The sequence below is a fragment of the Pantherophis guttatus genome, chromosome 3 (assembly GCF_059756535.1).
Source record: "Pantherophis guttatus breed Tessera chromosome 3, ASM5975653v1, whole genome shotgun sequence".
NCBI classification, from domain to species: Eukaryota; Metazoa; Chordata; class Lepidosauria; order Squamata; family Colubridae; genus Pantherophis; species Pantherophis guttatus.
This window is the reverse complement of record NC_142065.1, coordinates 109,322,412-109,339,138: the sequence shown is the minus strand read 5'-3', so window position 1 is coordinate 109,339,138 and position 16,727 is coordinate 109,322,412. Positions and strand designations below refer to the sequence as shown.

Here is a 16,727-nt window from a genome sequence, read left to right as displayed (position 1 = left end):
AATGGAAGTCTATTCCAAATTATCCTGTTCCATCTTGGAATTATGATGTCAACAATATCCAATGCAAGTTTCTTATCATGTGTGTGTGTGTGTGTGTGTGTGTGTGTGTGTGAGTGTGTGTGTGTGTGTGTGTGTGTGTGTGTGTATTTATTTATTTATTTATTTTCTGGGTAAAATACGAACACAAGTATACAAGGATATAAATGACATGTTGTAAGAGAAGTTCCCTGACTCCATTCTCCAGAACACCCAGAAAGCAGGACCTCAGCAATGACTTCCATACTAATTACTCATATATTATTTTATTTCTCATCTTTTGGGAAGTGAAAAAATAATTTAAACTCAATCATTCATACAAGTTTTTTTTTGATGAGCTACAAATAATTTTTGATGAACTGCAAGATGCCCTGTTCCTCCTAGCTGCTATTTAAAAGTTTGCATATGAACAACATTCCATTTTTTTAAAAGCTAAACATTTATAGGAGTTCCTATTCCTTTCTGAAAGTCATTCCATACAGACATTCAGGAGAATGGAATGGGTGAAAGCCGGCAGATCAGGAACAAAACCTCTTCAGTGGTGTCATTTGTGCTTTCTTGTTAGCATTCTGTCCTCATTAGGTGATTTGCAGAGGTGTCTCTAACATCTCCATAAGAAAGGTGTCAATAGGGGTATCACCTATTAGCTTGAAGAAGAAGAGATGTTCCAGGCATTTCAGACCAATAGATCGCAATGCAGGCAGCCTGAGAAGTAGTTTAGCAAATCTGGAAGAAGGAGGGAGGGAGGGAAGGGAGGAAGGAAGAAAGGAAGAAAGGAAGGTGAGAGAGAGAGAGAAAGAAAGAGGGAGAGGGGAGAGAGAGAGGGAGGGAGGGAGAGAGAGGGGGGAGGAAAATCTGTAATCAATGGCTGCTAGTAACACCAAGGTCAAAGAGAACCCACCTTTTCTGAACTGGGTTGGAAGCAAGCTAGCAGAAGTCTGCATGCAAGTGCTATGATATCTGACATTGTTAAAACCATATGTCCTTTGGATGCCATTGATTTTATACACACATACACATACACAGAGAGAGAGACAAAGAGAGAGAGAGAGAGAGAATTGTTTGTGTGTGTGTGTGTGTGTATACACACACACATATGTGTATATTTTATTAAAGATTACAATTACAAGTAAAACATTAATACAGATTAAAAAGATATAACTATAAAAAGAAATGGAAGGTGCAAAAAAGAAAAAATAGAAAGACAAAAGGATATAAAAAAGAAATAAAGAAATAAAGAAGTGACATCCCAACAAGCATAAATAATTCTAGTAACTTATTACCTCCTCTTAACAATGCAGAAATGATATCTTCTTCCTATATAACATCTCTTAACTATAAACAAATCCATAATGCATTGTCATTTCAGTCCTTTCAATCATTTTAAGAGTTATGAGGAATTTTAACCTTGATCAAATGAATTAAATTTATATTCCTCTTACTTCTAACAGTCTTGATTTTTAGTGGTCAACAACAAATAATGATGTAAAATTCTCTTTTCATTGTTTCTTTGTCCCTCCCCTCAAGATTCTTCAAAACTTTAACAATAACTCTTTTGTAAATCCAATATAAGAAAATTATCAGATGACTCTCTTGATATATTATTTGAGCATCATTTGTATATTGCTTTTAATGAAGATATTAGACCTCTTTTATATGTTCAGTGTAACATCTTTTTCCATGTTGCAGCCTGTCATTTATAAATATGGGAGGCATGGTGACTTAGTCGCTTAATGACGCTGGAGATCATCTTTGCTCCAGTGGTTCAAATCCTCGCACTGTGTGGTGTGGTGAGCTCCCGTCACTTGGTTCAGCTTCTGCCCTCCTAGCATGCTGCACAAGAGTAAATAAATACCCCACTTCAGTGGGGTGAAGAGGTGGCACTTCGTGCAGACAGTCAGAATCCTGCTGATGCTGAACCTTCCAGGTTGTGATGCCTGTTGGTAAAGCAGCTTCAGTGGAGGGAGTGGGCCTTGGATGCTGCTGCTGCAGAAAAGCCACATGTCTCACCCTCATGTTTCACACCTTGGGAAGCACATGAGTGGGAACCAAACAGGGGTAGCTAACAGGCAGCCAAACCACTACTCTGCACTAGCATTGTAGTCTCCCAGTTAATGTAACATTGCCATATGCTAAATAAATAAATGCATTTGTAAATACACTTTCAACTCAGTCTTGTCAGGTAGAACTTGTTCCTCCTCCATAAGATTTTTAGATGCAGTCTTTTCATAGAGGCAGATATCTCTGTTGACACTAGTAACCTTCAGAGTCCATTGTATCAAAAATATCCTTCAATTTGCCTAATATTAGAATATTTTGCTTTATTCTGTAACTATAAGTCAAGTTAATGTGTTCTTTTTAATTCCAAAAACTTATTTTAAATTTATCTGGATCCTTAGTCCATTTGTAACTTTCTAAAAGTTTTAATCACCCTTTTGATGTTTATTACATTTAAAACGTTCTTAAACTTGTATTTAAAACTTCGTATATATATGCTATGTTATAACCTTAAAGAGATTTTTTATAATATTATTTTTATAATTTATAAAATTGTTTACTGTTGATACATATCTTCAGAGAAATTGTCTAGAAATATATATGTTGGAAATCTGAATAACAAGAAGGGACATATCATTTTATCATGTTCAGTGGATGGGTAAAAAAGCTACAATTTTTTAAAATTCAGATACACACGTTGATTCAGAGGATTTTAAAGGAGGATATACAATTGAGTTTTTTGTCTCGGGTTTGATGGACAAACAGTTGGGAAAATGTCATTGAACATTGTTTTTGTACATGATAACTACAGCAAGATTATTATTTGCATAAAGATGGGAAAATTCGACATTACCCACAATGGAGGAATAGTTGGTAAATATGATAGGAGTGGCTGAAATGGCTAAATTGACTTATTTAATTAGAAAAAAGACAATATGTACTTTTATTGCTAATTGGAATTTGCTAATTATTATTGCTAATTAGATTACAGGAAAATGAGAGTTATATTGTAACCAAAGAGTAAGTGGTAAATTTATAATAATTGTACTTATAACTGCTGTAAAAAAAGATTAGAAACTATTTCTTTATATCTTTTTTCTTTATTTTCTATTTTTTTTCTTGCATTTTAAACGTTCTCCTTGATTTCTTTTTCTTACTTTATATTCATTTGTATTAGTTATCTTCCTTTTCAAAAATTCTTTAATGAAATTAAGGGTATGTGGTGTGTTTATGTATGTGTAAAATTTAGTATTATCTCCCCCCTTCTATCTATTACTAAATTTGCCATAATATAATTAAAATTGAATAATTTGAAATGCTATGGGAATACATTTCAAATGCCAGTATTCTCTTCAGTTAGAGGTCTCTTTTCTCTGTAAGTCATCTCTGTATGATACTATTCTGTTAATTATGCATATTGAACAAGAAGTATTAATTGGCTGGTTTAAAATACTGCTGCTCAAAAAAAGGAGATGAAGAACACAAAAAGGATTTTAAAATAATTCAGAAAATGTGATTGTTTTTTATTTTAGCAGTCTAAATGTTGTCCAGCAGATGGCAGAATAGGACAACATAAAAATTATAAAATGTTTATGTGGAGATTCTCTTTCAAACAAAGAACTGTATTTTTTCCTAGATAAGTTTTCAGGGCCAAATACACTGGAGTACTAGCCCACATCCAGCCACATTTATATTCATCCCTCACCCTTCTCCATTTTTTGTATTCTATTTAAAAATAGCTCTCAGGAATTTTCCACTTTACAGCACTACAACGCCAGGCTGAAATGGCTGGGTTCAGAAATCCCTGTCTGAATTTCAGTCCATTATTCTGCTTTGACCCCAGTGATGACCTGGTATTCTGTCTGGGTTGCTGGATTATAAATCAGGATACCAGGCATTTTAGTCCTCCCTTAGGCATGAAAGTCTGGGTGTCTATTGGCCGGTTGCTTTATCTCATTAGAACCCATGTTATGGGGAAAACAGGAGGCAAGAACACTATATATACTGCTTTGAAAGGCAGAGTATACATCTAATTAATTAAACTCTCTTATTGGTGGATCTACCCATTTCTTTACCAGTGCAGGTGTGGGGGGACAATCAAAAAGTAAACATCACAAGTATTACGATTTTTCTGTCCCTTGGGCTGGAAGTAGGAAGTGTCCGACTTCTTGTCAATTGCACTTAAAAAGATTGAACTAAACCAGACTAGACCAGTCTTCCACTGTTTTATCAGTGAACTTGTATATACAGCCATTCCTCATTCAGTGACTACCTTGGTTAGTGATCAATCACATAATAGTAATAGTAGTAGTACAGGATGATGTTGTGCATGCCTGCCCTCTAGAAATGGGCCAGTACATGTACTGGAAAAAGCTGGTCATGAAAATCAGCTCCAAATCATTTTCAATGGCCTGAGAAGTTAGTAAGTTAGTAAGAAAAATAGGCCAAAGAGTTCCTTAAAATGAAGATGCTAAAAGCAAAATCCTTCTCAAATCCAATATTCAACAATAGAAACAAGCCAGTGTATCTCTGCCAAAAATCTGATGAAAATCTGATTTAAAATGACACACATACACACACATATAGGTAAGGGGAAAAGGTCATCAAACAACACACAGACGTAGTCCAAATTTGCAGAGACGGTGTCAAAAAAAAATGAGTGGAAATTAAAGAAGCATGTGAAGAAAAATTCAAGTGCTCTTTAAATATGTTCAAAATGAAACCAAGAGAAAAGAAGCAGTACACTATGTCAGCCTCCGCTCTTTCATTGCTTGCTTGCTCGGCTGCCATGAAACGGGGGGAGGGGGCAGCTCTTGGGATTCTTGAGAGGGGTAAGTGAACTGGAGGAAAAAGAAAGTAATTCTTTGCTGCAGCGTTTTCTTTGAAGCTGATAACGTCTCAAGGTCAATGGTCGTGGCATAGCAAGAGGATGACACTGCCAGACGTTTGCTCCCACATGACCCCTGGAGAACCTGTGGATTGGATGATTTACGCTGGACAGTTGGAGGGGATGCTTTCTATACGTGATTTTCGCGCCTTTGCTTCAGACCTTGCTTTTCTTTGACTGCATTCAGTTCTTATCCAGTAAAAGTTACCTTTCTCTATGAAAATGGAGTCGGGGTTTTTCTTTCTTGGATAATGAAAGGAGGCCGTCCTGACATTCTAGCTACTCTGGGAAGATGGCAAAAGATAGCAAGTAACAGAGAAAAAGATAAAATACTCCGCTCCTAGATTGGTTTAGTCTTCCTGGAGTGGAGGCCATGTTCCACTTCATCATTTCAAATAGATGATTAAAAGGCAGGATCTGAGTCTGAGCTTGACAACAGAATAGTCAGTAAATATTGACTGACCTTGGATGCATTTAGATTTCTAGAGCCAGCTAAAGCATCCTACGTTACTACTGAATGAATTTCCTGGTGATTTGCCAAATTCAAAAATTGAGATTAGGTTAATCTGATGAGACTAATTGTCAGGGTAACGATTTAAGAGTTGACCAGCTGCTACAATGATGTAATATTGGGAATGAGTCAGCAAGGTGTTTGAGCTGATATCACTTTAAGAGCCTGTAATAAGAAGAGGCCCTGTTGGGGCGTATCTCTCTCTTTGTGTGTGTTTCTGTGCTGTAATTGCTGATTGCTGTTTGTTTGAGGTCTGACTAAAGTATGTGTATGTATATATTCTTTGTAGATAAAACCACTATTTACTGTACATACAAACTTGTTTACTGTATTTGCTCCTGGGTTGTCTCACGCTGTGCGCACTCTGACAGGTTATGGACCGAGTCCAGAGAGAAGGCCAGAGTGACTAAAGAAACCAGAGAGAAGAGAAACCCAGTGAGAGCTTGCACCAGAGCCAGAGAGGTTGTGCATCTTGGTTTGTTAGTGGTTGGGGCTTGTAACGTAAACAGGCAACATGGATTCCGTCAGTGTAATGGGAGGAGGTTTTGTGGTGTCTCGGCTGAATGAGACAGACTACCTCTCCTGGAGTGTAAAGATGGAGAGGTACCTCCGAAGGGAGGATTTGTGGACAATAGTTACTAATCCACCAGCAGTCCTGGATGATGGGGACCGGAGAAGAAATGAAAAGGCATTAGCCAGCATAATTCTGGCTTTAGAGGACAATCAGCTGATACATGTGATACATCAGCTGGTACAGGTCTCCGGTCTGCAAAAGAGTGCTGGGAGGCTTTGCGCAGTGTGTATGTTAGAGAGACTGCCGGCAGTAAAATGTTGCTGATAAGGAGACTGTATAAAGCACAACTGAAGCCAGGGGAGAGCATGTCCACACAGACTAAGTATGAACATGCAGGCTATGAGAAAGACAAAGACATGAAGTTAGAGGAAAGAGGAATGATGTTTACTGAGGCACACAAGGTATATGTGGTGCTCAGTTCGTTGGACACTTCATGGGACATTTTTGTGACTAGCCTAGAGTCTATGCAAGAGAGGGACTTAACCATGACGTATTTGACTGGCCGATTGCTGGAGGAAGAACAGAAACGTCTTGAAAGGTGACAAGGAAAGGAAGGAGATAATGCTCAGCACAGGCCAACATCTGCAACATCTCAAGATGCAAGCAGAGCAGCTGTGACTGTTTACATGGTGAAATGTTGCTTCACGTGTGGTTCTACAGAGCATCTCCAGAGATGCTGCCCTGAGAGGAGAAACAGAGGAGCAGCAAGACAAGGTCATAGAGCTACTCAACACATGAGGAGTGGTTTTTTATCGTCATCTTTTTCCTTGGCAGCAACAGTGTCTGAAAACACCAGAAACACTTGGTTGTTGGACAGTGGGGTGAGTCAACATATTCCAAATGACCCACAAATGTTTTCTGGCTTGAGACCAGCTAAGCAAACATTTGTTAGTTTGGCTAATGGACAACAATCTGCTGTTAAAGGGGAAGGTAAAGTCTATGTACCTGAGGTAGGGGAAGCTCCTGGGTTGTCTCACATAGTCACCCTGTGCACACTCTGACACTAATTCTTAACAAAGACATGTCAACGTCTAGTAACCACTGCATTGTTTTATTTACAGATACTTACAGATTTTTTTTCGCCTGCTCTTGAATCCTTAATGTCAAAGTGCTTGATTTTTAGTTCTTTGAGAACCATCCTCTTTGAAGATGGAAACCTTTGTTCTCCTTCAATCAACTGGTATGTCATCCAGGATATTTTAAAGGCAATGGATTATATTCAAGATAGACATGAGCAAGTTTCTTCAATATCTTAAAATGCAGATTTGAATTTGAACCTATTCAGAGTCAATAGGTATTCTATGTCATGTCTACGCTTGAGCTGAAATCTTACACTTTCATTCAGCTCCTACGGTTATCCAATGTAACTCAAGTCCTCTTTTCAGAAAAGATGAAGCAAAAAGATGAGTTCAGCAGTTTTGCCTTTTTTTCTATTACCTGTTATCCTTGTACTGTTTTCATCAAACTTCTGATATACTTAATCTTTTCCTTTAATTCCCTATTTTAAAAAAATCTTAGTATCCTGTGCCAAGCTCGTTTTGAGATTTAGCTTTCCTGGCACCTTTCACGCTATCAAATTGACTTTTTCTTGGTGACTTGTTTCTATTTCCACCTCCCATATATGCTTTTTTAATTTTTAGATATTCATCAAACTCTTTGTCTAGTCACAATGGCTCCTTCTGCTGTTTTTCCAATTTTTTCCCTCTCTGGAATTATTTGTGATTGTGCTTTTTTTTTTTTTTTAAATTTGATTTATATGCTGCCCTTCTCCGGAGACTCAGGGCGGCTTACAATGCGCTAAGCAATAGCCTTCATTCTTTTGTATATTTATACAAAGTCAGCTTATTGCCCCCACAACTGGGTCCTCAATTTACCTACCTTAGAAAGGATGGAAGGCTGAGTCAACCTTGAGCCTTGGCGAGATTCGAACCTGCAGTAATTGCAGGCATCTGGTCTTAATAACCAGCTTAATAACAGGGTGCCTTAGACCACTGTACTACCAAGGCTCTTTTAGTTCATGCATAGCCAAAATGTTGTAAGATTAACATTGCCAACACAAATCTTGCAAGGTAGGATTCCCCAAATCTTGTGCTTTGTGGATATCCTTCCTTAGAAACTCTAACCCATTAGTGCAGGAGGAGCAGAAGAAGGAGTAAAATGGATTTGTATTAAGGTAAGTGCACTAATAACCTTACAAGGTCTTTAGAGGGGTGGCGGGAATAAAGAGAGAAGATTTGATTGCCAACTTCAGCTGAAAAAAGACAATGCAACATCCTGGGAATAATTGCCTCTGACTCCCATGGCAAACTTCAAAACCACTTTGGATGATTTATTTCCCTTCTTGAGCAATGGAAACCCAGAAGAAATACAGTATGTATCTACTTGTATAATGTCTCGGTACTATTCTTATGTACTAGAAAAATAACGCAGTGTAATTCTAGAGAGCAGAAACAAAGTATTTAATATTGACAAAAGATGCTTAAAAACATTTGATATTACATCTAACTTTTGATCATAGAGTACTGAGTATCATTCTCTGCTTTAACCATGAGGCTAATTGGGCAATTTTAGTTCATATTCCACTTCATCCTAACTTACCCCTTGTCTTCCCTCTTTCCTTCTTTCTCTCTTTAGGTTGCCTGTAGACACTTACAACATTTCCAGTTTCAGTTTGGAGTTGAAGGCTCAGTCACAGAAAAAAAAGAGCATTTATTCATTTTATTTATGACTCAATATTCTTCTAGATAGCTCAATGTGATGTTCAATATAACCTCAAGCTAAGGATACAAAAACATCACGATTGACATAATTTGGTATCATCTTAATATCATTATGCATTAAGCAGCCTAAGCAATTTCTATTTACCTTCCAGGTTGCTCAGGATACTTCTGTTTTGTGTATGCCTCCAGAGTAGCATAAACTTTCTCACGTAGCAATTCTACCTCTGCAGGACTGGACAGGCCTTTGGCATCTGATGCAGTGACAATAGAGGGAAATGATTAAAAAGAGGGACCAATATTCCAGTCCCTGAAAAAACCGTATCCAATTTTTAAAAAAGCTGTACTCATCCTTAGGGATGAAAGTGCTGCACCATTTAGGACAAGTAATAATATCATCAGAAACAGTCATACTGATTCTTAAATTGTGTATTATATGAAAAAAATCTAACAATTTTATGAAATATAAATAAACTTTGTTATCTGTTTTAAGAAATCTATGAAAGGGCCACTTCCGGTTTGCTGCTTGTCCCGGCTGGACACTCCTTCGGGATCGTCGAACCCACTGCCTGTAAGAGCCGCCTTTTTCAGCGGAATGGCGGCTCGAAAAAACTCCGTTTCCATTAGGAAACGGAGATAGAGCCGGCTGGGGTGGGTAGAGTCCTCTGCCTAATCCCAAAAGTTTTTTATTTACTTTTGGGAGGGAGCGGAAGAGACTCCCCGTATCCCCAGCCGATGCTCCGGGCTCTGGGAAATCTCTGCTACACGCAGAGCTAGGGGGCAAAAGCAAGCCTGTAAATCTGTCAAATAAATTAATTAAAGAAGATATGAGCTGGACCTTTGATTCTGAAGCGCAAGTATTCTTTTTATTCTATTTTGCCTAAGAAGTGAAGTGAAGGGAAAAAAGTTTTTTTTTAAATGGCGATTGCTGCTGCGGCTTGAAGAGAGGCTGAAAGGGAAACTCCTTCCGTTTTTAATTACAAAGTAGCGGAATGAATACTTTTGGCTGTAACTGAAGGCAAAATCTCACTCTCATTTCGGTTTTTTTTTCTTTTTTCTTTCTCTTTGAGGATCTGATATTGATCTTGGTTGGAAAAAAGTTTTTTTTTTCTCTCTTTTCCAGTAAATTTTGTCTGCGTGGAAAAATGGCACTGAGACTTATAAAACTAGACAAACAGGCAGTGGGGGGGGATTCCCCCATTAATAAATTACATCAACAAGTTTTAACTCTCCAGTCACAGAAACCTGACTTTAATATAATAGAATTTCTTCTTGAGGAGATTGTAAGAAGGGATGAGATTGTGAATCAGCAACTTGAAAAATTTAAGTTGGAAATCAAAGAAATTGGTGAATTGGTGAAATCTAAGTTTGGCTTTCTGGATCGAAAGATTTTAAAAGTAGCTAATGGCTTAGCAGACTTTATGACTCAGTTGGAAGCAAATACTAACTCTAAAATGAAAGAAACTGAGGAGAATTTGGATGACAAGATCCAAAAAATTAAAAAGGATTTGGCAAACATTCAGGATAATAGTTCAGAAGACAAACTTAAAATGGAGGCTGATCAAAAGACTGTTATTGAAGAAAATGTACAACAGAGGATTGAAAGAGAAGTTTTAATGATCCAATACAATTTTACAGAATATGCAATTAGACTGAGAGGTTTGCAGGAAGATGACAGAGATGATTTAAGGAAGATATCTTCTGAAATTCTGGCTGGGATTTTAAAGGTTCAACCTGATGAAGTGTTTTGCAGGATTGACAGAATTTATAGAATAAACTCCTGGTTGGCAAAACAAAGGCAATTGCCTAGAGATGTGGTGATTTATTTTACAGACAAAGAAATTAGAAATAATATTGTCCAGAATTCTTATGATTCTGCTTTGCAATTTCGTGGAAGAAAGATTTGGATTTTTAAGGAACTCCCGCCCAAGATGTTAATGGAGAGGAAGAAATTTGGTTTTCTAGTGAATGAGTTAAAAAAAAGGAATATTCTATTTAGGTGGGACGTCCCAGTTGGTTTAATATTGAGACACCAAGGAGTAAGATACCAACTGGATACTGTCGAAAAAGCGGAAGAATTTTATCAAAAAATTTTAAAAATAAATTTAACATCTTTAGGCATAACACAGGACAAGCAAAAGGAGTTGGAAATAAAGGGAAAACATCAAATTACAGAGGCTGTGGTAGATAAACTGTCTTTGGACTCCTTGGATACCCCAGCTGGACTGTCTATAAATTTGAGAGCAGTGTCATCTGATTCTAATGTGATTAACTATCAACTTACAAACAAGTGCGTAAATCAACCAGTTGATATACAAGTGAAGGAAAAGACATATGGGATAATAAAACAAAACCAACAAGATCAATTTACAAAGCAGAATGACAACCGATCAGCTGATACACAACTTGTAGGAAGGAAATCTGGATGGAAATGCAACCCGCAAAAGAAAAAGAAAAGAAACAGATTTCGTAGAAATAGTAGTTTCTAAATCAAGCAACAGTGAAGCCAGGGATTTTAAAAAAATAAATGAACATGTGAAAAGATATTGGAGGCGAATTATCGTTTAATACTATCTTGAGGAAAGTGGCAGATCTCTGCAATGCCGTGATTTTGGGATGTGGAAAGAGCCTTACATTGTTGGATTTGAACTATCTATTTTGGATTTCTTTTACCGATAAATATATTATATCTATTTTGAGTTACAAGGCAAGAGAGTCATGCTGGGGCATGCAGAAGATCTGGCTGTTACCCACAAAGATGATGGGGATTTATAATCCTGATGAAAACCACAATTACAACTATATGGAATATAATTATAATGTCACTCGGGTAGTTGTTTTTATTTTTATATATACATGAGGATATTTATTATTGATGGGGGCAGAAGACGACTGAAGATTTTGAATAAACTGTTGCACCAGGATGCTATGTTACCCTATTATGGATGATGGATTTAACAATCTAGTGGAAAGACATCAAAGAAGATACTAAATGAATTATAAATTTAAAGTTATTGTCTTTTTTTATAAAATGGAATGTATATATAGACATATGTATATTTTAGTAGAGTGGGCAGTGGATTATATTTAGAATTGTAGTGTATGGTAATCTTGCAGGAAACTGGGTTGAAATAGGCTAGTTTAGTGATTGATTAGTTTAAGAAAAAGGATTTTTAAGACATATATTTTGGGGAGTGGAAGAATCGGATAGAACTGAACAAATGTTAAATTTGGAGAAGGCTGCTTTGAAATGTTAAATTAATATATATAATATATATAAAAGTAAAGGTTATGTTGTTGTAATAATAATAATATTTTACAAGTTTGGGGGAGGAGAAAAAGGGTAGATTGTGAAAAGCGGAGAAAAGCGGAGTTATAAGAATACTTTGCTAAGGGTCAGTACTTTGAGGAGTGAGTAAGGGCATGGTAAAATATTATGTAATTAATTATGAATTAGCTTATTGTTGTGAAGAAGAAGTCACAGGGGGGGGGATGGGTGGTGAGGGCGGGTTGGGGAAGAAGGGAGGAAAAGGGGGAAAAACTTGTATTTGAAAAACTTTTTCAATAAAAAAAAAAAAAGAAATCTATGAAAGGGCATGTAGCTGTTCATAACATAATGGAATAGTTACAGCTGCAACTTGAGAAGTTGTAACATAGTTAATACTGAACATTGGGACAATCTCAGCATTCCCATTTTCCCTTCTATTTTGTGAAAAATAATCCCTTCTCTTTTTTTCTTCTGCCACCCCCTCCCACCCACCCCCATTGCTATTCAATTACTCTTCTCTGTGTAGCATTCCATTTCTCTTTCTTCTTTGAAACTCTTCTTCCATACATTTACCCTTTTTGTTTCTTGTAGACCATTGCTGCCTCAGTGAATGCAACATGATAATGGCAAACATTGAACATCAATTAAAACAAACAAACAAAAAGAAATCAATTATGAAAAGTCACAAGAAAAAAAAACTCTCTGCTCCTCAGAATCCAGCGTAGTCAATGGCTAAATTAGCTGGGTGTAGAGAGGCATGAGAATTTCCTGGGGAAGATGGCAGCCTTCCCAAGACTCAATACTTAACCTGGATTGAACAAGACAATGGCTCGCAAACACCCCAGTTCAGACTTATCCATCTGCATGTCTTTCATTTTGGATACCAACTCAGTAAGAACTCTGCAAAGAGAGACAAGGAAGAAGGGGAATGAGTGAATCAAATTATATGCATGCATTACTGGTGCTTCTACTCTAAGCAGTGGTTAAGTGGGTCTAGGACAACTCACCACAACCATTTTGCCATGGCCAACTCACCATGGGGCAATTCCACATGGATAACTCAACCCAATAGATGTTATCTGCCACTGTTTCTTTGACATTATTTTCACTTTTGTCCATTTCCACAAAAATGGAAATAATGTCAAAGAAACATGGCAAATAACATTTATCACATGGAGTTATCCCATGTAGAATTGTCCCATGGCGAGTTGTCTGCAGCGAGTTGTTCTGTGGCGAGTTGGCCACTGCAAGTTGTCCCACTCTGTGGTGAAGTAGTGTGGAATTACCAGGAGCTGGGTTTGGGGTTTTTTGTTTATTTGTTTAATGAAGCATCAATTCAACACTATAATCAATTAGAGTCACGCTGCATTTTTGCAGTAGCTCTCCCATCTATTTTCACAGTTGTGGAAAACCTGATTTTTTTAAACAGGGAAATAGAGTAATCTTCACGCAAATGGATGCTCAGTACTGTTTTTTTAAATCCCTGTTCAAGCTGGGATTTTAATCAAAGCAGTGATAAAAGCCCTGTATGTTTTGGAATGCAAATACCTGCAGAATTATCTGTTTCAATTAAAACTGACTCATTCAGTTTGCATGTCCTAGAGAAGGGTGCTCTTGTGAGAAATTTGGGGGAAGGTGGAAGAAGCTTCTCTATGAGGTCTGCAACTCTATGGAACAGCCTTCTTGTAGAAATCAGCATATCACCTTTGCTGCCAGATTTTAGGCTGTTGATGGAAAGAGAGCTTTCGAGAGAATTGTTAATGGTTAGATGTTAGAACTGTGTTAGTATGATTCTGGCTATTTTAGAGACTCTTGTGTAATTTTTATTCTGTTTTAATATGTTTTATGTGGTGCATCACCAGGATTTTATTGGGAATGGGGCAATATCAAAATGCAATAAACAAATAACTGTATCAGTCAAGTGATATCATGCCTTCATTACTTTGCAGTGTCTTTCATATTTTTGTCTCAATTATTTTATATATTTATTCCAAAGGAGGACAATTCTAAAGGAACATTTGAATTAAATTAGGAAAAGCTATAACTAAAGCCACAAATGAAAAACTCGTATAAAGTGTTAATCTTTTTGATCTGTTTGGGCAGGAGTGTCAAACTCAAGGCCCAGGGGCCAATCCAGCCGGCGGGGTGCTTAAATCTGGTCCGCGGGACTGCCCTGGAACAGTGAAGGACTGGCCTACAGTGCCTCTGCCAGTGAAAATGGAGCTTGGGAGGGCTGTGGGTGGCACTCCCAAGCTCCATTTTTGCTGACAGAGGGTTGCAGGAGGCCGTTGCAGCTGAAACAGAGCTTGGGAGCCTGTTTTCGCTGGCAGAGGGCTCGGCCCACCACAGGTGCCCCTGACACAAGTGGCATTGAGCTGGCCATGCCCACCCTGGCCCCCCAAGGTCAAACACAACCCTGATGCTGCTCTCAATGAAATTGAGTTTGACTCCCCTGTGTTTGAGCAACTAGAAGTACAGATCATTCCTTCCAATCTCCTATTGTCTACTATGTTTGCAGTGTTAATTCTACATGGATTTCATAAAATATCTTCAGCCTATCATATCAGGGTTTTTTTTCCCCGCCTCGCTGATATATTCTTTATTAATCCTTTCTATGGCTTGCACCTTTAGAATATGCCTGTGCATTGCGTCTGTATTATCTCTTTCTTTCATTAGATTATCTAATTATCTAGGCTATATAGGGGGAAACTGAAATATTCCCATATCTTCATTAGATCAACATACTCCATTCATCAGAAAAAGGAATTACTTTTCCTGTATATGACCTGTATTAACCATATCCATTATTATTTGACATTGCCTCATAATGATCATGTCACAGAGGAAGGAGACATGCAATTAAGATATGGTCTTATATAGGCAATATGTACATATAATTGTGCAGAAAAAATAAATCCTATATTTTTGTTAATCAGTACAGTTTTAATAAAGTGGCCACTAATATTTTCATAAAGAGAATTTAACTAGGGTTCTTCAGCTGGGGCTTTTGCCCAAGACTACAGCTGATGGGCAGTAAACAGAAAGAATTTAAATTCATTCATACATGCTGTTCCATTCAGAGCAGCTGGATCATTTCCATTCATGCTCTTAACAGATTAACAGAGTTGGAAGGGACCTTATAGGTTATCTAGTCCAACCCCCCGCTCAAGCAGGAGACCCTACACCATTTCTGACAAATGGCAGTCCAATCTTTTCTTGAAAGTCTTAAGTGATGATGCTCCCACTACTTCCGAAGGCAAGCTGTTCCATTGGTTGATTATTCTCACTGTCAGAAAGTTCCTCCTCATTTCTAGGTTGAATCTCTCCTTGGTCAGTTTCCATCCATTATTCCTTGTCTGGCCTTCAGGTGCTTTGGAAAACAGCTTGACCCCCTCCTCTCTGTCGCAGCCCTTCAAGTATTGGAAAATAGCTATCATGTTTCCCCTGGTCCTTCTCTTCACTAGACTGGCCATGCCCAGTTCCTGCAACCGTTCTTCGTATGTTTTACCCTCCAGTCCCCTAATCATCCTGGTTGCTCTTCTCTGCACTCTTTCCAGAGTCTCAACATCTTTTTTTATAGTGTGGTGACCAAAACTGAATGCAGTACTCTAGGTGTGAATTTACTAGGGCTTTATGAAGAGGTATTAGTACTTCACTTGATCTTGATTGTATCCCTCTGTTAATTCAATTTAGGATTGCATTGGCTTTTTTGGCTGCTGCTGCACACTGCCGGCTCATATTTAGCTGGTTGTCCACTAAGACTCCAAGATCCCTCTCACAGTCACTGCTATTAAGCCTGGTTTCCCGCAGTTTATATGTGTGCTTTTGATTTTTCTTACCTAAGTGCAAGACTTTACTTTTCTCTACATTGAATTTCATTTTGTTAGATAGGGCCCAGTGTTCAAGTCTGTCAAGATCCCAGTGGATCTTGAGCCTATCTTCTAGGGCAGGGGTCGGCAACCTGCAGCTCCGGAGCCACAAGCGGTTCTTTGGGCCCTCTGTCGCGGCTCCCTGTCCCATCACTGGTTGGCCCCGCCCCTCACCCCTCTTATTTTTTGGACTCCAGCCCAAAACAGCAGGAAGCGAAGGCTGCCTTACGCGCAAATGTGGTGCGAAGGCAGGTACAGGGCCACTTCACTCCTGCACTCTCCTCCGCCCTCCTACTCTCATGACCCCCTGGCCAGCTGTGGCTGAACCGGGAGCATGCGCACGCACAGGGAGACCCTCCTTAAGCAAGTTGTTTCCTGCCCTGCGTGTGCCTTTCCTGAGCTTTGGCGCTTGCTTGAGAAGGGTCTCCTCATGCATGCACATGCTCCTGGTTCAGCCACAGCCGGCCAGAGGAGAGGGGAAAAGAAGGATGGTCACCTGAAGGGAGAGGGGGACAGACAGACAGACAGACAGACACACACACACACAGAGAGAGAGAGAGAGAGAGAGAGACGTAGAGACACACACAGAGTGATACATAGAGAGAGGGAGAGAGAGAGAGATACAGAGGGAGAGAAACACAGAGGGGAGAAAGAGGGGAAGATAGGGAGAGGGACAGAGACACAGAGATACAGAAAGAGGGGGGAGAGAGGGGGAGATAGGGAGAGAGACATAGAGAATGGTTTTGTGGCTGGGTAGTCATGGCTAGGGGTCATGTGACTGGGTGGGAGTGAGTGACATCGAGTTGGCCATGCCCACCCAGGTTTTGTGGCTTCCTGTGTGTTTTTTTTCTGTAGGAAACCGGTCCA

The 16,727-nt window shown here is 38.7% G+C and overlaps 1 protein-coding gene across 5 annotated transcripts in view; it reads right to left on the bottom strand.

The window, feature by feature from the left end:
* Positions 1–283: 283 nt before the first annotated feature.
* Positions 284–16,727, bottom strand: part of RXRG (retinoid X receptor gamma) — a 55,808-nt gene continuing 39,364 nt past the window's right edge. For 2 of the 5 annotated variants that reach the window (XM_034409866.3, XM_034409864.3), the window contains 3 exons: positions 12,800–12,891; positions 8,872–8,977; positions 284–762 (listed from right to left, as the gene is read on the bottom strand). In XM_034409866.3, the coding sequence (XP_034265757.1) occupies positions 615–762; positions 8,872–8,977; positions 12,800–12,891 (346 nt within the window). In that variant the 3' untranslated portion in view covers positions 284–614. Of the gene's footprint in view, positions 763–1,094; positions 2,023–8,871; positions 8,978–12,799; positions 12,892–16,727 lie in introns of those variants that run through there. The other 3 variants (XM_087891147.1, XM_087891148.1, XM_034409865.3) reach the window with 2 other exon arrangements.